Source organism: Hibiscus syriacus, unplaced genomic scaffold (genome assembly GCF_006381635.1).
Source record: "Hibiscus syriacus cultivar Baekdansim isolate YM2019G1 unplaced genomic scaffold, ASM638163v2 tig00111402_pilon, whole genome shotgun sequence".
In the NCBI taxonomy this organism is placed as follows: Eukaryota; Viridiplantae; Streptophyta; class Magnoliopsida; order Malvales; family Malvaceae; genus Hibiscus; species Hibiscus syriacus.
In genome coordinates this window covers 1,499,275-1,524,408 of record NW_024063082.1, presented here as the reverse complement: position 1 = coordinate 1,524,408, position 25,134 = coordinate 1,499,275, and the positions used below count along the sequence as shown (strand labels likewise).

The 25,134-nt window shown below is 32.8% G+C and overlaps 2 protein-coding genes and 1 pseudogene across 2 annotated transcripts; 2 read left to right on the top strand and 1 right to left on the bottom strand.

Moving 5' to 3' along the window:
• The first annotated feature begins 3,630 nt into the window (after positions 1–3,630).
• On the top strand, positions 3,631–13,886 carry LOC120161603 (annotated as a pseudogene).
• Positions 13,887–14,600: 714 nt separating this feature from the next.
• LOC120162299 (probable 2-oxoglutarate-dependent dioxygenase AOP1) lies at positions 14,601–16,390 on the top strand. Its single transcript, XM_039172466.1, has 3 exons — positions 14,601–15,092; positions 15,674–15,995; positions 16,094–16,390. Exons 1-3 carry the CDS (start codon positions 14,710–14,712, stop codon positions 16,388–16,390), a joined length of 1,002 nt encoding a protein of 333 aa, XP_039028397.1. The 5' UTR covers positions 14,601–14,709.
• Positions 16,391–16,531: 141 nt separating this feature from the next.
• LOC120161967 (probable 2-oxoglutarate-dependent dioxygenase AOP1) lies at positions 16,532–18,238 on the bottom strand. Its single transcript, XM_039172167.1, has 3 exons — positions 17,778–18,238; positions 16,938–17,262; positions 16,532–16,846 (listed from the first exon to the last, which is right to left on the bottom strand). The coding sequence occupies exons 1-3, from the start codon at positions 18,170–18,172 to the stop codon at positions 16,607–16,609; spliced, it is 960 nt and encodes a 319-aa protein (XP_039028098.1). The 5' UTR covers positions 18,173–18,238; the 3' UTR covers positions 16,532–16,606.
• Between the last annotated feature and the right edge of the window lie 6,896 nt (positions 18,239–25,134).

The window sequence follows — 25,134 nt, the reverse complement described above, 5'->3', positions numbered from 1 at the left end:
GCCATTTGGCTTCCATGAATGTTGCTTATCTGGGTTTATCTCTTCTTCCCTGTTAGACCATCGGCTTTGATCTCTCTTCCTAAAGTGCCGGAGTTGGTGACGATGGCGACTGTGATCGGTGTCCGACTCTCGGAGAATCGATTGTGATGCTCGTACGTGTAAAAGAGATTTCATGAGGATAAAGTTAAAGCGGTTTCTCCTGTTTCCATTTACGAAGCTTAGGAGGAAGAAACGAGCAAAAACCAGAGCGAGTCCGCATTATTCTTCTTCGGGTAAAAGGATTGTTTTCACTGGTGGTTTTCGCGGCGGCTTTTGTTGCACGCGACCCAGTACTTTGGAATCAGTTGATGATTCCAAACCCAACAACCCCAATGATCCAACCTTCACATATGAGATGCTTAGAGCTTTGATTGAGAATAATCATTTTTATTCCGGAGAATGCAATCCTCATTCAGTTTAGTATTCAATACACCACTCGTTTGAAATTTTTGTGCAATGCCTCTGTTATTCTTATGTTTTTGTCACATGTTGTGAGATTTTGGTTATCGAGTGATTCCCACAAGGGCTCTCATGTTTCTGATTAATTGTAAGTTGTCTTTGAATTCAATCAATATGTTCTGCAAATTGCAAATAATAATCAACCCATAATTTGATTCTTTGATCACATTTTTATTCATGGAAACACAACAAATTTAGCTTCCCTTCTCTTGCTAGTTATGGCTGAGTACACGAATCACCCAAATTTTGAGCCATTGCATATGTGACAAATTAACCTCGACGCATTCTGTGTCACCTTACTGCTTGTCTCGATTCAGCATTGCAAGCACTAATAGGATATTTGAGATGATTGGTTTCACACTTTAGGAGGTATTGGTTTGTTCTATTAGTAAATTGATGGTGAACTGATGGTGAATGGCGTCAGAAAGGAAGTCCGAATAATTGACGATACGTACGAAAGGGGGTATGACCGAGTCCTTTATGGACTTCAGCAAGTTCTTAGCAGTTTTTTTTGTTGATATCATTTAGTTTTACAACAATGAAGACCAACTTTTTGTTATAGCTAGCTTTTCTAACGATCAAGTTGGACAGTCTGTTCACCCTGCACAATTGGAGTGCCGGTACTTATTTCTTTCATAAATCTCGCATTCGCACAGATAATATACCATCACGCCAATTTAAGCATCTTGTTTTCCTTTTTTATCGATTCATCTGTAATAAGTAATGAACAGAGTACATATGTATTTATATACTTATTGTATGTATTCCTTAGTTTAAAGCACTAGTGAACTCTTCCTTCTATGAAGCTAAAAGTAAAAGGCATTTCTTATATAATTAAGATCAGGATAACGCTTGAAGGTGGTGGAGATACCTGAGGCATTGCTGAACAATATGTTTGGAACTGATTTTAGATGCATAAGAGGTGGTATCAACTTTCATCATGACTGTTGCACCTGCTTCGGCAAATAGGTCTGTTCTTGCACGGCTGCGATTGAGGTATTTTATTAAGTTTCACGAACTAATCAATGCCCTTTGTGTGCGGAAGTTTAGAAATTGTTTTCACATATTTGTAGTCAGGGACTCAGTGAGCAGAGACTGTGAAGCTCAATTTTCATATTCAGATCACTGAACCGAAGTAATAATTGGAAACTGTTTGTTCAGTGATATCTGATAGTTTGTTACTGCAATTTTTCTTGAAGTAAAATATCTAGAAAATTATAGGAGAGAATGAGCACGGGAACTTTTATTTTTGTCGTATATTATTTGAAAATGATTGATTTTTCTGGTAAGCTTGTTGGTGAACAAGGGAACTAGTCATGGATTGAGGATGTTTTTAAGAAGGGTTTCTCATTTCTCGAGCTATTGAACCCAACAAACATAAAACCGAAAGGATACAGGAAATAAGGGTACTTATTGAGTGAGTCGATCGTGGGCTGAGTAGCGCTTGACTCGTGCTCGTTAAAAATTTTTGCTGTTTAACTCGTTACTGGTTAAGCTCGTTAAAATTGTGCTCGACTCGTGCTCGTTAGCTCAACTTGACTCTTGCTCGTTAGGCTCGACTCGTTGCTCCTAACTAAAAAAATTACCTTATTTTTTAACTAATTTTTTTACTGCTACTATATGTGGATATTAGGGTTGCGTTTGATTCTTTTTGTATTAAAATAATATTATTAACTAATAATATTTTATTATTTATTAAAAATAATAGATTAGTTAACTTATTATTATTTATTATTTTGATTTATTTTTTGAATGAAATAATTTTGAATTAATTACTAAAAATATATTTTTAAAAATTAATGAATTGCTCGCGAACTTATAGAGACGAGTTAGACATTGCTCATCTCAACTCGTTAAAATCTCAAGTCGAGTTCGAGTTCGAATCGAACCAACCCGATTCGAGTATTTAGCAAATTTTGATCGAGTCGAGTTCAAGTTGCTAACGAGCTTCTCAACTTGTTAAGCACCCCTACAGGAAACTCGAAAGATACAAGTAGGTTGCCTCTTCAGCTGAAGTGGGATCTTTCTGATGCTGAGATAGGAGAGGTACGGTTGAGATTTGCTCCTGAACAAGTGCTCATCTTCACATACATCCCTGTTATGTTGGTGTTTTCCTCAACTCAAGGGTATCGAGATGAATTACTTGTGCACTTTTGTGGTCCAAACCTCGCCAAAGAGTTGATGGGTGGTAATCCCTATTCTTACTGTTTTGTTTTGTAAGGTGTATTTTTATAGGTTAAATTTGACGTCACTTTTCAATCGACGTTCATTTAATTATATTACTACTTTATTTTTGTTCTAGACCCTCGTTGGATTGATTCTTTTATATCGATAGATGTTCACAATCATTAAAAATAAATTTTCAGTTGAGTTGTGATAAAACTAGTTTGTCAACATATGTGTGTGAATATATATATGTTTTGGTTTCATTGATGTATATATTTTTACATTAATATTAATGTTTATTTTTCACACACTAATGTTTGTCTGTATCTATTATTATTTTTTGAATAGTTTGGTTTTTAACCATTGATCTTATTTTTATTTCTTAGTAGCTAATAATTATATTTAGATAAAATGATCGGTTAATGTGATTAATCTATTCAACTTTTATAATTTTATTGTATTTCCTATGGAATTAATAAAATCAACAATTATTATTAGTTAAAAAATCATATAAAACTAAGAAAAAATAAATTAATTTACAAATTAATGAATTTGAAAATTTAAAAACTTCATAGCCAACTTCAACTTTAAAATCTTTTACGTACATTTTTAAATTAATAATCAAATTTGTGATTGTACGTTGCAATAATATTTTATTCAAACTTAAGTATATATTGTCAAATTCTAATGTATAATATGCTTTATCTTTTGTATCCAATAATTATTTGTAATATAAAATTAACTTAATAGAGAAAATCCAAAATGGGCAATCTGTAAATCCAATTCTCTCCATCATGCTTAGCCGATATTACTGTTTTTTCCATTTCATTATTTCCCACCCTTCCTGAATTACTTTTCCCGCCCAAAATTTAATTTTCCCCTCCCTTTCTCCACCTCATATAAATACAAGGTTTTCGTTTTCTTCCTCTTCTTCTTCTTTTTTTAAATTATTATTTTTACTGAAAAATGCCAGACCTTGGAAGTCTTTCTAAGTCTTCATCGCTATCTGTCTCTCATTGCCCTAGCTTCATGCTTCTTTCTGGTGACTCTGCGGATTCTTTCGATGATTTTGACCCTGCCAATCTCAAAACCCTAGCTGTTAAATGCAAGTGGGAACAGAGCTTGGTCCAAAAAGGCGTGAACTGCAATGGTAAAGGAATTAATGTTTTGAAGAAAGCGAGGAAGGGATCAAATGGTAAGGTATTGGAGGATTGGGTTCAGAGGAAGATGGAATCTGGTCTCCCCAAGTCTTGCTATTTTCTTCCATTTCTTGTTGGGGCTAAGAGATTGGTACGACTCTTCTTATTTGTTAATCCTTTATTTTCTGATAACCAGTTGAAAATGGCATAAGGTAGTTTAAGTAAAAATTGATGAAGTTTGTAACAGATGCAAATGTGTTACGGACGGTACTTGAAACAATTAAGGTTAGAAGAAAATCAGTTTTTCTTGTATTTATCTTTTGTTGCTTGGAGAATTTGACAATTCAATTACATGGGTCATGTCGATTCCTTAGAAAATTGTGTCAGAGAGAAGAGGTGAAGTAAGATGGTAGATAGAGATGTTTTCTAGGTTATTTTGAAGATGGTAGATATTTGGCGTATTTGGTGTGGGATTGTTTTGTTTGCAAAAGCAAATGTAGTCTCTCTAGAATTAATGTCTTTCCCCCTTCTTTGCAACAATTTCTATGATCTTGTTTGAATGTGATGCAATTCTGTTCCAATTTTATCCGTAGCCAGATAAAGAAGTTCCAATGGTTTACTATTTGTTATGAATTGGCGAGGAAATGTTGCAAACAAGTGATATGGAATGATGTAGATGTGGCAAAACTACTATTTGCGCATACCTTGGTATTGACTATTGAGTGCTGAAAGATGAAAACAGTTGAAAGTAGCTTACTGGAAAGAGGATGGAAGTAAGGTGTATGAAATCTAGATGGCAGGTTGAAAGTAGAAAGTGTGAAGTCAGATGGAACTAGGAATTGAGATTGAAAGTAGGTGTATGTAACACCCCTAACCCGTATCCGACCCGGATACGAGTCCGATGTGTCACATTGACTTTTCAAAGCATATACATTCGTAAAAACTATATGAAATTTAAACTTTTATTAACACAAAAGCTATATTTACATAGTTAAGTTCAAAACATTACAAAAATTGATCAGAGCATTCGTAAATTACACATTTTTACATGCCAACACTTTTGACCCAACAAAATACATATTGTGAATTTACTTCTGATTTGGTCTTTGAGTGGAGATATGTTGCTCTGCAAATTCATATTCTTGATCCTCTTGCTCTTCTAAACCTACGTGTAAAAATGTTTACATGCTAAGTCATAGACTTAATGAGGCATAATAAAACATATAATACACTTTATAACATATAACAATGTAAGCATATTTTATTCTATCATGTTATCTAAACTCATTTCATCACATCATATATATTCATATCAGATTACATATAAAGAAATAAATGCATATGCATCGATCATCATTAACCTTCTTATCTTTTAACCACATATTCTTATACTTTCTATAACATATTTCATATCACAACATATATTTATCATTATTTCTTTATTAGTTCATGTGCATATGTGACTCAATACAAACAATAATAACATGATAACATACAATTATGCAAACCCTTTTTATATCTTTTATAGGCCCATGTATATTACTGAGAATTTAAGGTATGTGAGTACATTGAGGTTGTGCACATATGCTGTCACCACAGCTCGTATAAAGGTCCCACTAGGGGCATGTGAAATCTTGTCCCGAAAGACCTATGAATATCCCGAAGGATCTCTGTATGTCTCGAAAGACCTATGAACCCTCGACTCTTGACATGCCGACTATACATATGGTTCTCACATCACATAACATGGGCATTATTATTAGATTTATCATTTTTTTATCACATAGGCACATAACTTATAGCTCTTTCTCACATATCATGTAATACTCTTATAGAGTTTCATATTTCCTTATCATATATTTCATTTCACCTATTCTTGTTTTTATATGATCACTTAGCTCATGTCACTTAATTTTATATGCTCACATATCATATTCATATCTCATAGTCATATAAGTTCATAAATTTATATATATATCTATATCATGTAACATTAACAATAACATATAAAAACATATGCTCATACACCCATATGAATCATAACCAACACCTACTTCTATCTATGAATTCACGTATTTTATCATTGGAAATAGACTTATCGCAAGTCTTATTTTCATTAAATATCATATGCTAAATAATATGCACTTACCTTGGCCTTACTAAGTTCCAAATCTACTTTTATGATTTTTTTTCCGATCGAATCTTAGCTTGATGGTCGTTCCGGAACTTGTTTAGGTTTAATATCTACATAAATATAATTTCCAAGACTATTATCAGAAACCTAACATTATAATTCAATTCTAACAACTTAAGCTAATTAATGAGAAAATTTTCATATTTTCTCTTTAGGAATGTATCGGTACACTAAGAGGTATCGGTACCCAAATTAATTTCGAAATTCACAGGTATTGTTACATGCCTGTGAGTATCGATACACCATGAAGATGTTCTTCAAAATTAGTCTTAGTGTATCGGTACCTATTCATTGGGTACCAGTACACCCTGCCTAGAACATGCTTTTTCACCCGAAAATTACACAACTCTTCACTAAATTTTATCATATAAAGTCCTTTTTTATACCACCAAACTCAACTATAAACACTTTAACTAACTTCTATCATTTCAACATCTTATTATCTCCCATATCTCATCCAAATTCTTAAAACCAAAAATCTTACTAAATTTTCCATGTAATCCAAACTCAGTTTCAACACTTGTTATTTCTTATTTACCCTTATGGCAAGTCAAATTCAACTCCTAAACTCATTTGAACCTTCTTATTTAGATTTTCACTTAAACACTTCAAATCTAAAATCATTCATAATTCAAAACTCTTTGAGTTTCTAAGTCCCTTTTTATCTCCATCATCTTTCCTAAAGCTTCATTAACCAAAACCTCACTTAAATCTTAAGAATTAACCAAAAGAAATCCAACTTACCTTAGCTTATGTTGCTTCATGTTTGAAGAAGAATACTCTGGATAAATCCTCCTTTTCACTCTTTTCCACGTGATTTCCTTATCTTATTAAAGGGAAAAAAAACCTTTCTGGTCAAATGACCATTTAACCATTTGATTCATTTAATAATTACTAGAAATCCTTCATAAAATATTTACAAATAAGTCCTTGAACTATTCAGTTATTCTACTTTAAATCACCAAATTCTGAAGTGTTACAATTTGGTCACTAACCCGTAGTTTGGGATGTTGCAGTGCCAGTTCATTGTGTATGACAATTAATAATGGTAAATCTTAGATCAAATCTATATTATTGTGAAATTGTGATAGAAAGTTGAAAGTGTAATGTTTTGGGCACACATGACAAATGATCATGATAAATCTCTGGGTAATCTACCATGATGCTAGATTGTTATAGTAATTTGAAATAGTATGATGTTTCAGGCTAAGGAAAATTGGAGGCCTCATGCTGGCCATAAGGCTAAGGACTTTTAACTCTCTTCGTATATGAACTGTCAAGTCAAGCTTACACAACATTTCCAAAGATCTTGTCAGTTGTCTTGGCCTCTTGGGGTCAAGTCTACGTCTGTACTTTGTTGGTGTTGCCTGCAATACAGATTTGAGAAAGAGTTTACAGTTAACCAAACTCTAGTTTTAAGATATTACTATAATTTTTAGTTTCTTGACCATTCATCCCCCACATTTCCACCAATGATGATCGTGCTTTAAAGTGGTTTCATACATATGTTTTCTTATTATGAATCTAATATCCTCAGGATTGTAATAAGCTGGTTGATATTCGACTACTTGTTTATTTCTTTCTTTTCATTTTTAAAATTCATCTCAGGTTGAATGTATTAGTTGCCATAAGCTCATCTATCCAGGGGAGGAGGTCCTATGTACAGTTCGTGGTTGTCAAGGAGTTTATCACAAAACATGTGCCGAAGAAAGTCTTAAGATGTCCAATCCAAAAAAATTTCAGTGTCCACAGCATGTAATATCTGCATCTTGTAATTTATTTTTTGCATTCTCCTTGTTTTTCTTTGGTTAGCCATTGGTGAAGTAGAGAAAGGAAAAATAGTGACAGGTAGATATTCATAGGTATGGTTACAAATACAATCATGAGTGCTTGCATTTACAAATTATAATTTTCTTTTGCCAGGGCAGGAATACTGTTACAAATTCATTTTGCATTTACCTCATCTGTCTTAGTATTTTCTCTATCTTTTTGTTGTTGATAATAGCCTGCCTTTATTTCTGCCCTCCAGTGGTGTCGGGAATGCCTTTTTGTAAACATAATAACATTTATTGGTTTTGGTCCTAAACCCTAAATTTCTATTTCTATACCAACTTTTTTATATAAAAATATGTATTTTACTGGAGTGGTATAAATTTTAATATAAATTCAAAGGGTTAAATGTCCAAATCTCATTGCATACAATAATCTTTTCATAAAAAGAAGTAAAAAAAATAAGTTAAAATTTTGATTTTCAATTTTTTTTACTGAACTTCTTCCTGTTCACCTAGTTCTTAGCTGGTTCAAAGGTTTTTGGTTGGATGGTATATTTTGGACCGGATGGTCCTCTTGTTCCCAATTCAACTGGCCAGTCTAGTTTGGTTCTTTTAACACTGGTTAAAATAATCTTATGCTGTCATAATTAGAGCTTATTTTTGTATTAGGTTTGACCAGATATCTGAAAAGGTTTTGTGTGCTGATCCCCTTGTTTGTGTGATTATGACTTATTTTGTCCTAGATGATTGTGATATATGTGAGGATTGCAGATGTCCTTTCTGAAACACGATCATGATTATTTCTTTTAATTTGCTTATCTACTTGACTTTTTCAATGAATAGGTATGCTTGGTTTGCAGACATAGATTACAATGGCGATGTGTATATTGTACAGTGGCATCCCATGATAAGTGCTCTCCCCATGGCCAGATGCAGTGATTCATTTGAAGGACAAACCAGGGAGTGCAATTTGTTGGAGGCACCCAACTAATTGGCGACTAAATAAGAAGGTCAATTTCTTCTTTCCTTCATCATATATGTACTATTTCTGGATTATAGTGTTAGATTTTCTTTTTCCTCCATATGTCAATGTTGCCTACAAGTCTGGTACTCTGGTTATTTTTTTAGACACATTAATTCCCTTGGGATCTAGTCAGTCGTATGGGTGAAATATTTGAAACTGAAAAATATTTGGTTTATATTATTTTGGAAATTTGTGGCTGTGTTTTGGAAACTGAATTTGAAAGGAGGGATTCAATTTAATATTAGTAAAAAATAATTGCTTGAGAATTTTTTAGATGTATGCCATATAGGATTGAGTTTGAACTTGCTGTCTTTTAGCTCATCAGATTTAAGTGTGAGTTGAAACCTGCTACCTGATGATATTCATCTTCAGTACCTAAGAGTTGCATTTAAGATCCCCCATTTCTTGTTTTAGTTGAGTCTTTCCCATGTTTCTTGTTGGAGTTTGAGCTTTTTGTGCTTGTGTGCATGCTTACATTTGATATAGTTCATTCACTATGAAAGCTTTCAAATCAAGTCTAGTTCGTTTATTACAAAGGATGCATGGGTTTGTCTATGATTTAGTTATTCTGATTTGCTGATTTAGTTTTAACTGTGTGATTGTGTTTTATCTTGAGGTTTATCTCTCCATTTTTTTTTCTATTGATTAGGCGGTTGATAGGACTTATATATTTATTGAATGAGCAGCATGCAGTTCCAGCAACTGAAATAGAGGTCAGCTATTTTTTTAGCACAGTTTATTGGTGAAATTTCAATTTTATATATCACACTATGCGGGTGTTCACTGATGTATGATTTTTTTTTCGTGTTTCTGGGAAACAAGGCAATATACTGGATAAAATTTTCCAATAACCAAAATGTTTTAATACTCTGACATGCACATGTTATTATTACCAGCCACATATTGAAGTGAGACTGTATGCCACATTTTAGACTTCACTTGTTAGACAAAAGAATGGGAAAATTGCAGTTTTAACCTTTCAATAACTAGCTTTTGCCTGTATTTTCAGATTTGTGGATAATATGGACTTGATATCATGATGTTATTCACTTATCCCATGCTTTGAATGGCCCTTGGATTGGTTTCTTTTTTGGATTGTCTTGATAACCTAAATTTGATAACGTACTTCAAAGAAAGCATAGAAAAAACGATGATTGTTTTCTTTTTAGTATATCAGAGGTGTCTGTTATGATTGTTTTTGTTGTTTGACAATACTTGGTAAAGTTGATTTTAAATGAGAAACACTTCTAGATTGGCAATATTACAGTTAATGATCTATACCATGCCAACTCATAAGCTCTTTTTCTTGAAAAATGTTTGGTAACAGTTAATGACACTGTCTATTATGCTTGGTGGCTCCTGATAGTGGCTGACTTTTCTTTTATATTCTAGGAAATTTTCTGTCAGTTGCCTTTACCTTACATGGATGAGGAGTTCAAGCTTGATATGACATGGAGAGATTTATTGGAGAATAAATTTGAGCCACCTCCTTATGTCCACATCAAGCGAAGTATCCTGAGAATGCCATTACTTTAGCAAACCAAATTACAAGTTTATATGTTGAATGACTGTATGACTTGCTTGTATAGTTTGCTCTCTTATTCTAATTCTAGTTTACAGATGAAAATGTGTGTGTCGCATAAATATACCTTCATATCGCATGTTTAGGAGAATAATTCACATTACGTTGAAACCACAATATGAAAAGAATTATAAGGACTCGGTGTGTCTTATCTTTTGACACTTTGAGTGATTTTCAATTTGGCAAATGAAATTTTTGTTTCATTATAATTGTTGCTGTTTGCTTTTTTTTTTTTGACCTGCCTTAAATGGAGCTAGATGTTTACATAGTGAAGAAGAAGCGAGATGATGTTGTCGATGACATTGGATGCACAAGCTGTAGTTCCACATGCTCTGAGGATTGTGTATGCAGGTATTTATTATTTGTCTTTCAAGTTCATATTGATTAAGACAGACAGGAGCGATTGTCTAATGTTTTACCTCCTTAGATGTCATTTGAATGCACCATTTGGCAGTATTATTCAAAGCAATTATGCTAATATTTGATTTTTATATTCTTATCTGCCATTTATCATGATTTATTCATAGTAGTTCTAACATGTATACCATATGTTAGAGTTCAATGCATAAGCTGCTCAAAGGCTTGCCGCTGCCCTGAATCTTGCACCAACAGACCATTTAGCAAGGAGAAAAAGATCAGAATTGTCAAGGTGACTGTTGGTTGTTGACATTTAGTGTCGGTTTTTAGACCTTTCTTGAAAAATATCGAGGTGAGAAATTTCTTTCTGAATGAATTCTTATTTTCCTTTCAGACTGAACTTTGTGGTTGGGGAGTAGAGGCGGCTGAACCTATTAAAAAAGGAGATTTTGTAATTGAGTATATTGGGGAAGGTAGTTTCACTTTCTGTGTCTTCTTTTTTAAAAGTATATCCAAATGCAGTTTTATTTTTTACTCTTTTTCTCCTTTTTTTTAGTTCTTACAAATTTTATTTCAACTTATAGTTGTGAAAAAGTAAAAAATTTGCATTTGAACATCTCTGAAAAATTCACTATTATGGTAAGCATGGGTTTATCTGTCATCAAACAGGTCCATTCTTAGTCTAAATTCTAAATTGCAGCATCAATCTTTAGTGTGTATATGTCTGGTAACACAAGTATAATATCAACCAAAGAGATAAATCATTTATTGAATTGGATGATCCCTTGCACTCTTAGAGATGAAAAAGGATAATTTTAGTTAACATTCTCAACTCTGCTCCACAAAGTTATTGCTCATCATTCCAAGCATCAATATCTAGTGCGTATATGTTCTGGTAGCATAAGTATAATATCAACCAAAGAGATAAATCATTTATTGAACTGGATGATCTCCTTGTACTCTTTGACTACTCTACTGCACAATTTTATTCCTTATTATTCTATTCCATGCCTAGGGCTTTGTTTCCTTTTCCTCACAAGCGCCATACAGTAGCAGACAGGTCATGAAGTGTTAATAGTCTATTTGAAGGGGATTTATTTTTGTATTTGTGCTGCAAATGAATTATAGTTATGAAATTTAGTTAGCAATCTTTTCACAAAACAGTTTTCACTTGTACTCATGAATCATGCTCATATGCTAGCCTGTTAAACTGTATTGATGTTTTGGATGACATAGACCATTACATGTGATAGATTTATCTTTAGGAGGACCAATGGTCTAGTCTTAAATGTAACCATTTGGGTGTCAGTATAGGTATATGTGCAATCAATTTGATAATTAAACATGAAAAATCTGCTGTTTGTTAGAGTGTTTCGGGTTCTATCAAGAAACAGTGAGCCTTTCACTCCAATTCTCTGTTTATATTTATTAAATTTCATCTGTATGTCAAATATGGGCATGCTTTTAATTGCTTACCTTCCTCAAAGTTTTATCTTTCATTTTATTTATAAAAGAGCTTAAAATTGATTAAATAACTATCTTCCTTTACAGTTATTGATGATGCTCAGTGTGAAAAAAGGCTCTGGGACATGAAATACAAAGGGGTGAAGAATTTTTACATGTGTGAAATTCGAAAAGATTTCACAATTGATGCAACTTTTAAAGGCAATACATCTCGTTTTCTAAATCACAGCTGTGATCCCAATTGTGTTTTGGAGAAGTGGTTGGTATTAATATATTGCCTTTTTATATGTTGCTTTTAAATTCTGTAGAAGCTAATGGTTTCTGTATGTGCTAAAACCAGTTAAACAACTTAGAATAGAGCTTTTTTTTTCTTCAATTGACTAGTTTCTTTATTTTTACAACCCCATTTACTTCTCATTCCGTAGACTTCTGGAGTGGCTTTTGTATTGCCGCTTAGATCCCTGTACTCATATAATACACTGGTTCACATGTTTGTGACAAATTTCTTTGTGCGCTAAAATCATGGTAGTGAAACTGTTTTGATAGTATTTGGTTTTAACCATATAAAACTGCCATTCTGTTAGGCAAGTTGAAGGGGAGACACGTGTTGGGGTGTTTGCTGCTCGATCAATTGAAGTTGGTGAGCCACTGACATATGACTACAGGTATGCATGGTCGTAATACTACTTAAAATGTCTAAACTGCTACAATTTATGTGTTTGCAATAAACAGCAATGATGGTGATGCATGAATAGACTTGAATGGGGATATTTGTCGTTATATTACTTGAAATTGACTTATTATTCTAACGTTTTTTTTGGGTAAGTACATATTAGATTATTTTGATAGCTGAAAACATTGGTTTGTGAATGTGTTTTCAAGAAAATCAGTTAGGTTAATATATATTGCCATCTTGGAGAGGATTTTGAACAATGTTTACTGTTTTCTGAATGGGATACTAGATTTGTTGGCTTCGTTTAATCTCTTTTTGAGTAAACCAATAGCTCTTGCAATGTAAATTAACTGAAAAATAGTATTGAATATGCAATAAAAATCAGGTATTTGAAGTCTTCGCATGATAAGACCCTTCATAACAGTTCGCTCTAATATCAAATTTGGTAGTGTTTAATGGTTCAATACGATTGCGGTTGCTGAGATAGAAATGTGAGGATCCACTCTAATATCAAATTTGGTAGTGTTTAATAGTTTGTGAAGACAACTCGTCATTGCATTCTGGAATATGGAGTGGATCCCTTGTCTTGGTGGCAAATAGTTGTGATTTTTGTTTTGCTTTTCGCTTTTGTAGATTTGTGCAGTTTGGACCTGAAGTAAAGTGCCATTGTGGTGCTTCCAATTGTCAAGGTTATCTTGGGACGAACAGAAAAATTGTTAAACCAGATCTATGCTGGGGCTCGAAACGCAGGAGAACTTCGACTGCATGCTTAGCCATCATAACTGTATAGTTTGTAACGACAGACCATTTTTAGACTTGGCTGCTTTGTTGTATATTAATCCACCATGCCAGAGGGGAAGAAAAAACATTGGAAAGAAGAAAAATGAAACAGCCAAGATCAGCGAGTCAAAGCTTGATCATTCTTGAAAAAAAAATGAAAATTTTAGTTTTTGTATGTGTTTCCACAAGCTGATTTTATTGTACTACAACCTAGTTTCCAAAGGCTTTGTTGTAATTGGTGGATCTTGCATGAATGATTTCATGTCAATTGATTCTCAGAACCCTTTAATTTAGTCTTTTTAAATTTTTGAATCCCTCTGTTAAAAATGATACGTCTAAATTAATCAGGATGAATTGGACGCAATAATTTAATATTTGAGTTTAATTATAATAGATATAATATTAATTTATATATCATGTTCTCCTCAATTGTAATACTCTAAAAATATAATACCTCTTCTAGTTCTATCATCTCTGAATTCATTCGTCTTTTATGGTTGGAAATCTTTGTTGTAATGATACCAACATATTACTTCTAGTTAACATGGTCTACTTGTTTGTTTTCATAGCTGTCTTCAAAACAATCAAGACTATTGCGTCGAATTGATTTATTTATTTATTTAATATTATTATATCCATTTGAAAGAGATACTATTGTAATTTTTATTATATAAAATCGAGAGACTAAGCAATGCCGTAGTTTTCGGGCGGTTGCCATTATTTTAAAATTAAAAGATATAAAAATGTTTAATTATATGAATCCCAATTTTAATTTATTTTAATTGTATGTTCATTCTCTATTATTAATTACATTTTATTCCATTCCTGAGAAAATTAGTACTTAATTCTTTACAAATCTTTGTTGAATTAGTAAACTTGAATCGTCATGATTGGGACAGATGCTTTAGACGGTTTGATGGAATCTATTAGATGCTTCTTTGGTTATTTCTCGTCGTCGCTTTATAGAAAAACCATGATATATAGAAGAGAAGTAAATCCCCGCGTAAACATTAATTTACAACCTAATTAGTCCAAGCAAACCAGTTGGTTAGAGCTTAACATGGGTATCGATGCTGAGTTTCAGGTCCCAGTCATCGAGTTCCGGACCGGTTCGCCGGATTTGGAGCGAGGAACCGAAGGATGGCACCAAAATTGCAAGAGAGTTCGAGAAGCTTGCGAGATGTACGGTTGTTTTCAGGTGGTATACGAAAAGATATCGCGGAGAGTCCGAGAGGAGACTTTTGCATTGTTGAAAGATCTGGTGGAGGAAGTTCCATTGGAGAGGAAACAGATGAACGCTAATCCCAAGCCTTACCATAGCTACTTTGGACCGTGCAGTCAGGATTCTTTGTACGAGGGCTTCGGAATTGAAGACGCCTCCAACTACGACTCTGTTAAAAGCTTTGCTCACATTATGTGGCCCGATGGTCACCCCTACTTTTGGTAATACAAATTCTTTCATACAAGGTTAAAAATATGTTGTTACTTTTTTATTAAACAACCAATATGATCTTTTTTTTAAAACACATTAATTCTTTATATTTCATTTTGGGATAAAATAATATTTGACTAGACGAAAATTGTTATTTAAAAATTAATACACTTTATTAATGTGATAAAATTCATATATCTAAAATGTTGACATGATATAATATTTAATAATGTTGTGATATGTATTATATCATCACTTACAAACTAATATTTTAGACATATGCCACGTCAGTATTTTAGATATGTGGCATATATCATATCATCACTTTGATTTTATAATAAATGTCATGTCAATACTTTAAACATATAAATCTTGTCACGTCAAGTAATAATTTCATTAAATCATAGGTATTTTACCTTAAAATGAAATGTTGGAAACTAAAATACTTTTAAAAAATAGGATGAGCTAAAGTAGCTATTTAATTAAACATTAGAGATATTTTTTAATATTTTGATAAATTCTTTTATTTTTGTAACTTTTTTCTAAGTTGACTGGTCATTGTGCATGTCAACTGTTTGATCTTTTGTCCCAGCGAAACTGTGAACACAATTGTGAAACAAATGGAGGAGCTGAATAACATAATCTGGTTAATGATAATCGATAGTTATGGATTAGGAGAGAAATGGGAGACCGTGATGATGAACAGCAAAACACTGCTGAGGATGATGAAATATATGTCCCCTTCGTCGGGGGAGTATAGGAGAGGACTACACGCTCATACTGATAAACCAGTTAGTACAATCATTTGCGAGGATCAAATTCCAGGGCTGGAAATTGAGGGCAAGGACGGACAATGGATCAAATTGTCTTCATCTTCTACTTCCTTTGTGTTTCTGGTTGGAGATCCCCTCATGGTATGTATGTATGTATGTATGGCTAAGTTTTGTATATTCACTCGATAATAATTAGTTTTGATTAACATACTACATTATAAATTTGGTAATAATTATAGGTATGGAGTAATGGAAGAATGAAAGCGGTGAAACATAGAGTGATGATGAACGGTGATAAAGATCGATATTCTATAGCGGCTTTCACAATTCCAGTTGAGGGTACGATAATTAAAATACCTGAAGAACTTATAGATGAACAACACCCTCGACTCTTCAAGGACTTTGACTTCATGGACTTCCTCTTGTTTTCCTTTTCGGAGCAAGTGAAGCTCATCGACTCAGCCGATCAGATCTACACCTTTGCTTCTCTCTCACCCTTATTTTCCGATCAAAACCATGCTCATATTGACAATTAAAAATAACCTAATTTTTCTTTCCATATATCAAGTTATTTATGATGTATTCTTATCGTGTAATTGTTTCTTTTTTTCTTCTATGATTCGTGTAACTGCACCTTTTGAGGCAATATTATGTTTGTTTTATATAATAAAGTTTATATATTTAAACAAAAACAGCACATAAAATTTAATTTACAAATAATTAATTAAAAAGGGAGAAACGAGAGAAAAGAGTCAAACGCCGGCATAAATATCAAGTGCATCGTCACTTAAATTGGACACGAAGTAGGAGAAGTAGTCCGCGAATTTGAAAGGGCGGTAAAGGAGCGGATGTTCGCCGTCGACAAGTTCACGCGCCGCCTCAATCATTGCTCCTTCCTTTGGCAATGTAAACAGCCCAAATGAGTACCTCTCTTTGTCCCCCTTCATCACCACCCTATGTTTAACTGCAACAAGTCTTCCATTGCTCCATGCCTATGTAGTACAATTATTATTATTATTGATATTATTTATATTTTAAATAACAAAGAATAATTTTAAAACTAGTAATTGTGTATATATTTACCTTTAGTGCATCACCAACAATGACAACTAAAGCATCTTTGGGAACCACCACTTCTTCCCAGTGGCCTTCTTTAGTTACAATCTCAAGACCTTGCACTTCATTTTGGCAAAGAACAGTAAGGGCGTTCTTGTCTGTGTGAGCCACCAGCCCCAGATTTTGGTCCTCCGTTGCCGGTACCCGGTACTTCATCACCCTCAATATGCTGCTGATGTCCCTCACCAACGCCTCGTACTGCTTTTCTTCGATGCCGAAACTCTTGAATATCATCCCCAGGATCGTAAAGCTTAGCTCTAGCATCTTTGAACTCATCGTATTGAGTATCTCACTATCATAATCATAAAAAACAATATTATTAATCTATAATAAGAAATGCTTTGAAATCTTTTAACGACGGTAATATAATATCGTCACCACTGATTTCTAGCGACGGAAGTTGATAAGAATAGTGACGTACAAGAAACATTTAGCAACGGTTTTGGGCGACAGTTTTAGGTGAAAACTGAAATTGCATATGAATGATGATTTTCTTTTTTTCTGGTAAAGGCATGTGCAGTCCAGTTTGTGAAATAACAATGCTATATATATAGAGCTGGCACTGTATTGAATGCAAATCTATTTCAAGGATAAGCACTATTTAATATGGAATTGGCTTGTAGTGAAGGCGTTTGGTGACAGCCAGTATCGTTCACTCGTTGAAATTTACAGCAGGAATATTAAAGAAAAATCCATGTAAAACGTGTTAAAAAACTAATCAAACTAACTCGTTTTGTTTTGAAATCTGAAGCAATGGTTCATGCAAATGGAGGTTATAGAAGAAAGGAAGATGAAGAAAAGTGTTACCAGAAAGCTGAGTTTCCTTGAGGCCACATGAGGTGAATGAAGTCTTGAGCAGCTTCGAAGCTGGTGGCGTCGTCGATGCCGAAGCTCTCATGCAAAGGAACCACGGGGCACTTGCCCTGGTAACTCCGGTAAGGCTTAGGGTGCTGGTACTTGCTCTTGGTCTCATCGGGTAGATCGAACAATGCCTTGATCCCCACCAGCATGTCTTCACGTAGACTTGTTGGGATCTTATCGTAGGTTAGCAGAAAACAACCGTGGCTCTCGCATGCTTCCCTCACTTGCCTGCACAAAACTTTCCACCTCTCTCTCCCTTGCCCCGATGATGGTGATAGGCCATTTTCGACGTCTTCCCCTGAGAATTGGATAACTGGGATCTTAGGTGGTGCCACATCCATCTCTCAAATCTTAATATATTCCCCTCTGTCTTTTCTTCAATGTTGAAGCACTTAACGTAAGAAAAAGAAAAGGTACCCTAGTTTTTATAAGGGAGTTACTCTATACATGTCCAAAACTTATATCAAAAGATTTTTTCTATCCGCAGGTCATACTACACCCAATTATACTTTATATTTCATACGACGATGAATTCAGAAATATTATATTATAAATTAAAATTATAATATAATTTATTTTAGAATTAAAATAAAATCGGATTAGAGATAACTAAACTGTATTGAAATAATTGTTTTAGTTGCCGAGTTTTTTTAATGTTATAAGGAGTATTAAACTTTACAATGTTATAAATAATGATAAATTTTAATAAATTTAAAGATTATTTTATAATACTTCAATATATTTTAATGACCATTTTATAATATTAAAAAATATCATTTAAACATAATTTACTAATATTAGAAACTAAAAGGATCAAGACTCATAATTTTCTTGAAACTGAGTTGGGTCAAATTTTAGACCATATGAAAATTCATCGGTAAAGATGATAATTAGTCGCATGTTTATAATTTCTATAAAATTTAAATATGTACAGTATTTATTTGAAAATCTAAATCCCTTTTGTTATTCGTATTAAAACTGAGTATTACTTTCTACAACAGAATCTGAATTAATTAAATTAATTGATATTAATTTTATTATAATATTTAATATAAATTTTATTTGTTTAATTATTAATTTTGATGTACAATGAATGAGATCTTTGATATATCTTATTTGCATTCAAGTTTCTTTGTAAATAGCTGTCAGTTTCAAGCCATTGAGAACCATATATTTTATGATAAAAAATTTGACTATTATAAGCATTGAATTCAACAATTAAATTAATATAAACAAATTAATTAAAGAATTTATTTGTAATTTAAATAATTGAAATTCGAACATAAAGCCTTAAAATCTTAATATTTTAATATAAACTATATTAAAGTCTCGTAGTACATATATTGGAAAATCTACATATTCTTTTTGGGATGGCACCTGCACTGAAACTTGCCATTTCCAAATTATGAGTTTTGATAGTCCAATTCTCAATGTCGTCCTTTTATTTTATGACCTAAATATCACTTGCTCGGCAATTTGTATGCACGAATCAAATAACCTCATTGGCAAAAGAAATGCTGTTATTCCTTGAGTTTTCGAGTTCGAACATCATAAATGTTAGGGATGTGAATGTTCAATATCAATTTGTATACTACCTTGTACTTATCTAAATTAATAAAATAATAATAATTTATATACAAAATATTAATAAAGAGTAGTAATCCAAGTTCATATGTTTATCAGTAACTAGACCAACTTCTCAATTTTTGTAAAAAGGACCAAATTGATGAATTAAAATAAAGGGGCTGAATTTCTCTCAAAATTTAGCGGTTTACTCATTGAATTTTCATTTTATTTTGTCTCTCAAATTTTTTTCAAATTGACATGGAAAATTAAGACTATTTTGTTCTTATGAAATGTTTACATCAATTATTCTATCTTATTCAGTTACATCATAAAAAAATTACAAAAAGAAAAAGGTGATATTAGCATTTCAATAAGGTCAAATTAGCTAATACTTCTCTTTTTTTTTTATTTTTTATGACGTGTAAGAAAAGAAAAAAAAAATTAACGTCAGTTTAAAGATAGTTTTATTGTTTTGTCAAGTTTTGAGTCAGACAAAAAATAAAAGTCTGAGAGTACAAAATAACACAAAAAAATAAAGGGGTAAAAAGAAAAAATGATAAAACTGAGTGGCCAAAAAGATGATTCTGCCTTATTTGCATCAGAATGTAAATAAGCCATTGCGTAAATGAATGGACGGACATATGAAAAACGCCTGGACTTCCTATTAAACGGACCAGCAACCATTGACCGTAAAACGGAAAAGAAAGAAAAGAGAAATTCATCTGATTATTTGCATGGCCACAAACAATGGATCTGCTGTTGTCTGGCCGCAAACAATGGATCATGTTTGCTGCAGTTCCACTGGATGACTGTCACTTTTAGGTCTCATCTTTAGGGTTCAAAACTACAATACTAAACCCCACTCTCTCACTCTATAGTGGACCACGGGACTCAACTCCCAATATTATTTTATTAACAATTCATACACATGTTATTGCATACAAATTATTAGAGTTTTATGATTCGAATTATGTTTTAATTTGATCTAAAAGGTTTATAATACAATTTGTTTGGTGAGTAAATAAAATTGAAAGACAAATTAAGAATATGTCACACTATATGTGATAGCGTAAAGCTCCTCAATCCACTACTAATCTCGTTCGAGGCATAAGATGGAGCCCGCAACATGGATCTTCACATTGAATCCTTATCCCTATAAGATTATATTCTATTAGACTTTGATTAAAAGTAGTAAGCTTAGTTTGAGTATATTTTTTGCTAGGCAAATTTCCTTTGTAATCAAACAATTATCTCTATAAATATATACTAGGGATTAGGGTTAGAAGTCATTTAATTAAATCTTGATGGCCGCGTATAACTGCATCTTCTATTATTGTTATTTTTTACGTTAGTAAAATTTCTCTTCACATGTTTGTTATTTTTTACATGGATGAATGTTGAAAGAGAGATAAAGCAAAAAGGAAAGTATAAAACCCTAGGGGTGTCCATTATTGAAGTTTTGAGAGCAAGGGAATCTACAACTCAACAAATGCAAGTTTAATCAGATTGTGGAAAGGGTTATGAGCAAAGGAATCTGCAATTATGGCACTCAAAACACACAAGATTAGGGTGGGAACTTGTTAGTTTGGGGAATTGGGAAAGGAATTATGAAATTCTCACTTGGCACATATATGTCATTCCAAAGAATAAATTCAGGTGGGGACACAGAGAAAAGGATTTGCTGTGATTGAAATGGCAAGTTGGCAGCAAGCTCACATGACACAATGTGTGTGCTTCTATCAAATTACACTGCTTTCGCACAAGTCGGTCCAACCACCATGTGTTCATGATTTTGCTATATCCCATAGTTTGCTTCTGAATGTTAACCTTATCCCAAAACTACTTTCTTACCTTTAAGTGTATATATACTTTGGATCACGAATATACTATTTCATCCATTTCGATTGATGCTGCACTCAAAGAGAAAGAATAAGGAGATGGCTTGAAGGAGAAGCAAATTATTGGTTCAACAGAGATAAACTTAGGAGTTAGATTAATTTGAAGCGTGTATTGGATTCTTAATTTTATTTCATTATATAACATATATTCTAATACTCAACAAAAAATTTCGTTACAAAAAAAGAAACTTTTTTTTGACAGAAATATTTAGTAAATTCAAATGGAAACAGGTAAAAGAAGAAAGATTCTCGATTTTGAAATGCTTTTTGAAATATCTCAATTTCTACAACAATATTTAATTTTCAATTGGCAAAAATATAAAAACTTATGGGTTGAATTGCATAGAAGGTCGTTGTAGTATACAAAGTAGTATCTATTCAAAGTATTTCTTAACCATTAACAATATATACATACATCTTACATGCACAGTTGCTCGGAGTCAACCTCTAGGAAAAACAATATTTCATTTAACTACCGAGACAACTCGATGAGTTCAAATATTTGTCAAATTAAATCTTGATACTCTTTAGTTTTTATATCGAAATATTTATTAGATTTTTGATAACTTTAAAATTAAAGAATTTAACTTCTAATATTAAACCTTAATTCCAACCTAATAACAGGCCATAATATTTGTAATTATTAATTTCCGACTAATCGTATATACATAGTAACTCAGGTGGTCCATATAGCAGTAATCCTAGAACCAAAGAAGAGGAAACTGAGAAAAGCTTTATTCACAAAACATCATGGAAGCTGTTATAAGAAACGTACAGAGAAAGGATCCAATCACTCAACATCGTGACAAGTTGGCAATTTCTTTTCATTTGCTTGATTAGAGCATACAGTGGGATCATAAGTCGATACACCAAGTCAATGATGGGGAAGCAAAAGGTCGGTTGGGAAGGTGGGGCTTTTTCAATTTTTAGGCTTCCACCACCCTCCCTTCTGCTGCTGGAACCATTCTCATCAATGTGTGCGTCCTTGGATTCGGCCAACGAGTTATCTTGCCAGCTACTTACTCCCTTTTCTTTCATTACGGATAATAATAGTATGGGGCGAGATCGGAATTTGTCTTATTTATTTATATCGTTTTCCAATATTATATAATTTTATTTATTTCCAAATATATTTAAAATTTTAATTTAATAAATAGTAACCGTCTTTGATTATCATATTGATATAAGTTTGATAAAGTTTAAAAAATAATTTTAACATTTCGAAATCGATAAATTTTCATTATAAAATAATTAAATATTGCATTGTTTATACGATTTTTTCATGTGTTTCAATATAATCTTGTAAACCTATATTTACCAAGTGTTTGAAGACAAACCTTATATATAGTCAATTTGTGCTCGTGCCACATGTTATTTTTTTAAATAAATTTTGTATACTTTTGTATATTTTTAATTTATTTCTTTTAATTTTATCTTAGATGATGTTAGAGTTGGAGACTATGCCTGAAACCTACTACGTCAATTAAAAACGCCTTACTAACCATATTTTTTAAAAATGTTTCTTACGTGACGCGTCAAAGTTAAAAATTGTCTTTTTTAAATAAAATTATTAAGATATCATTTAATTTTATTTTAAGAATTGGATATCATTTAAGTAAATAAATATAAAATGAGTATGATCCTCTTAAATTAGTTGAGAATTTAAGATTATATTTTGGATGCAAACCTTTGCACCTATGTGGCACCTATGTGGAACTAGTATAGGTAGAAGTATTTGGCCCGAAACTGCACCCATTGGGCCGCTTTAATGCCCAAAACCCTCAAAACGTAAGCCCACTAACTTTATCTTCTCTACGGTCTAATAACGGATTAACAGATTTATCTATTCTCTTCAAAAGAAAAGAGAGAGAGAAAAGAGCTCTCTTTGAGTACCGCGTCAAGCCACGTCCTACCGATAAAACAAGTTCATGCCTTCCGATAAGATATTAAACTGTTGATCTTTTTTATGTATTAGAAGACAACTCAGTGTGGTGATCGTTCATGAGTTGTTGCATGCAATCCTATGTAATCTGATGTTTTATAACATGTAATTGTCGAGATTCAAGAGCATATAGTTTATAGGTCAGAAGATTATTGTTAATTTTCAGAAACAAATACAACTGGATAGCTGTATGAAACTTTTCATTTCATTTCAAATATATATGTATACACACATATCACTTGGCAATGCCAACGATTATCCATATTGTTATAATCTAAGGAAATAAATAGAGGAGAGGGAAAGAATAAAAGAGGCCATTCGGGAGAAATCTGATTGTTGAATAGGAGATTATAGTAGTTTAAATGAACTGAGTTGCTGACTTCTGGTAACACTTCTCTGCTAAACATAAATTTATATCTAGAGATAGAGATTACAAAGACTCCTAAGACTTATACTTTCTTATCATAAAAGACTCCCAAGACTTGTACTTTCTTATCATAAAAGATTCCTAAACACACAAGACTTCTACGTGGAAGATTCTGACTCATATTATAAACCTATGTTTAATTATGGAGAATTTAGATGACCCCTTATCAATGCACACACCTCTTGGAAAATTGGAAAGAAAAAAGGAAAAAGAGAACAATAAGTTTTAGAAATTAATTTCCTTTCTTCTAAGTAAAGTTTAATACCAATGTTGATTTAGCAATCACTTGCAGGTATGAGCGCCGGTTTTCAGAGTTGAATGCTCATATTCAGGTGTGATTTTGATCTGGCTCCTCTTTAACCCTTTGTTTCACCTTCTTCTTCTTCATTATTTATATTTTTTGTTTTTTATTTTGGTTCAGTTCTTATTAGCTCTATTAAAACTAATATTTGATATTTTTCTTGTTAAGGAAAAACTTAAGCAATCTCGAAAATTCTATGCAATCTATAATGCTCTTTTGGAGATTAAAGAGGAAACTTCCCAGTTGAATTCCAAAAGTTCACAGGTAACAAATGAGTGGTCTTTCCTGCATTTTTTTCCGTAAGAAGAGGAAAACCTTTAATCAAGTATCATATAAGTGTCTAATAAGCACTGTTTGCAGTATATCCATGTTCAATCCGATTGGATCTGCCATAGTCTAACTTTATGACTATATAGTTTCTGACCTTTGCTGACATGTTTTTGTATTTAATTCCATGCAGTTTCAGGCTGCCATTGCTAGCTCGAGTCCATGGATGGAATTGTAAAAGGCAGCCAACAAGTGAAGTTACCTTCTAGTGAGTTAAAAAATAGCAAGGGTATATTTTCTTATTCTCATTTCAGTTGGTCCATATTTGGTTGTTCGAACTTCTTATTCTCCCTCGTACAGTGCAAAACACTTACTTTGATATAGATGAGTCAAACCCATGTAATTTAAAATGTTAAAAAAATTAAATAAATTGTAACACCCCAATTTAGGGGCAAAATTTAAGAAATTATAAAGTGGTGGATTTAATTTGGTATTTTGAAAGAAACAGTGGGTTAAATTGCAAAATTTTAAAGTTGACAGACCGTTTTATGAAGTACAGGAAGTTCAGTGGCTAAACTCTTGGTTTAGCCATTTTTAATTATGAGATGATATATACCCCAAACTCCCGTATGTTTCTAGAAATTTTTCCAGTTTTCTCTCTCCCGTCAACCCTACTTCGAACTCCGATCGACAAGCTGAAACCACCATCGTGTTCGTTGTCAACCGAGGAACAAAACCCCTCAAACCTTTCGTCGTGAATCATCGCTGTTCGTCGTGAATTTCAGTCGGAAGTATCGTCGGTAATAACTCGGTTTTAGTTGGTTTTTCATCGATTCACGACGATCGGGTCATCCGTTTACGACACCTCCTACACCATCGTGTTCCTTGAACCGTTCTGAGTC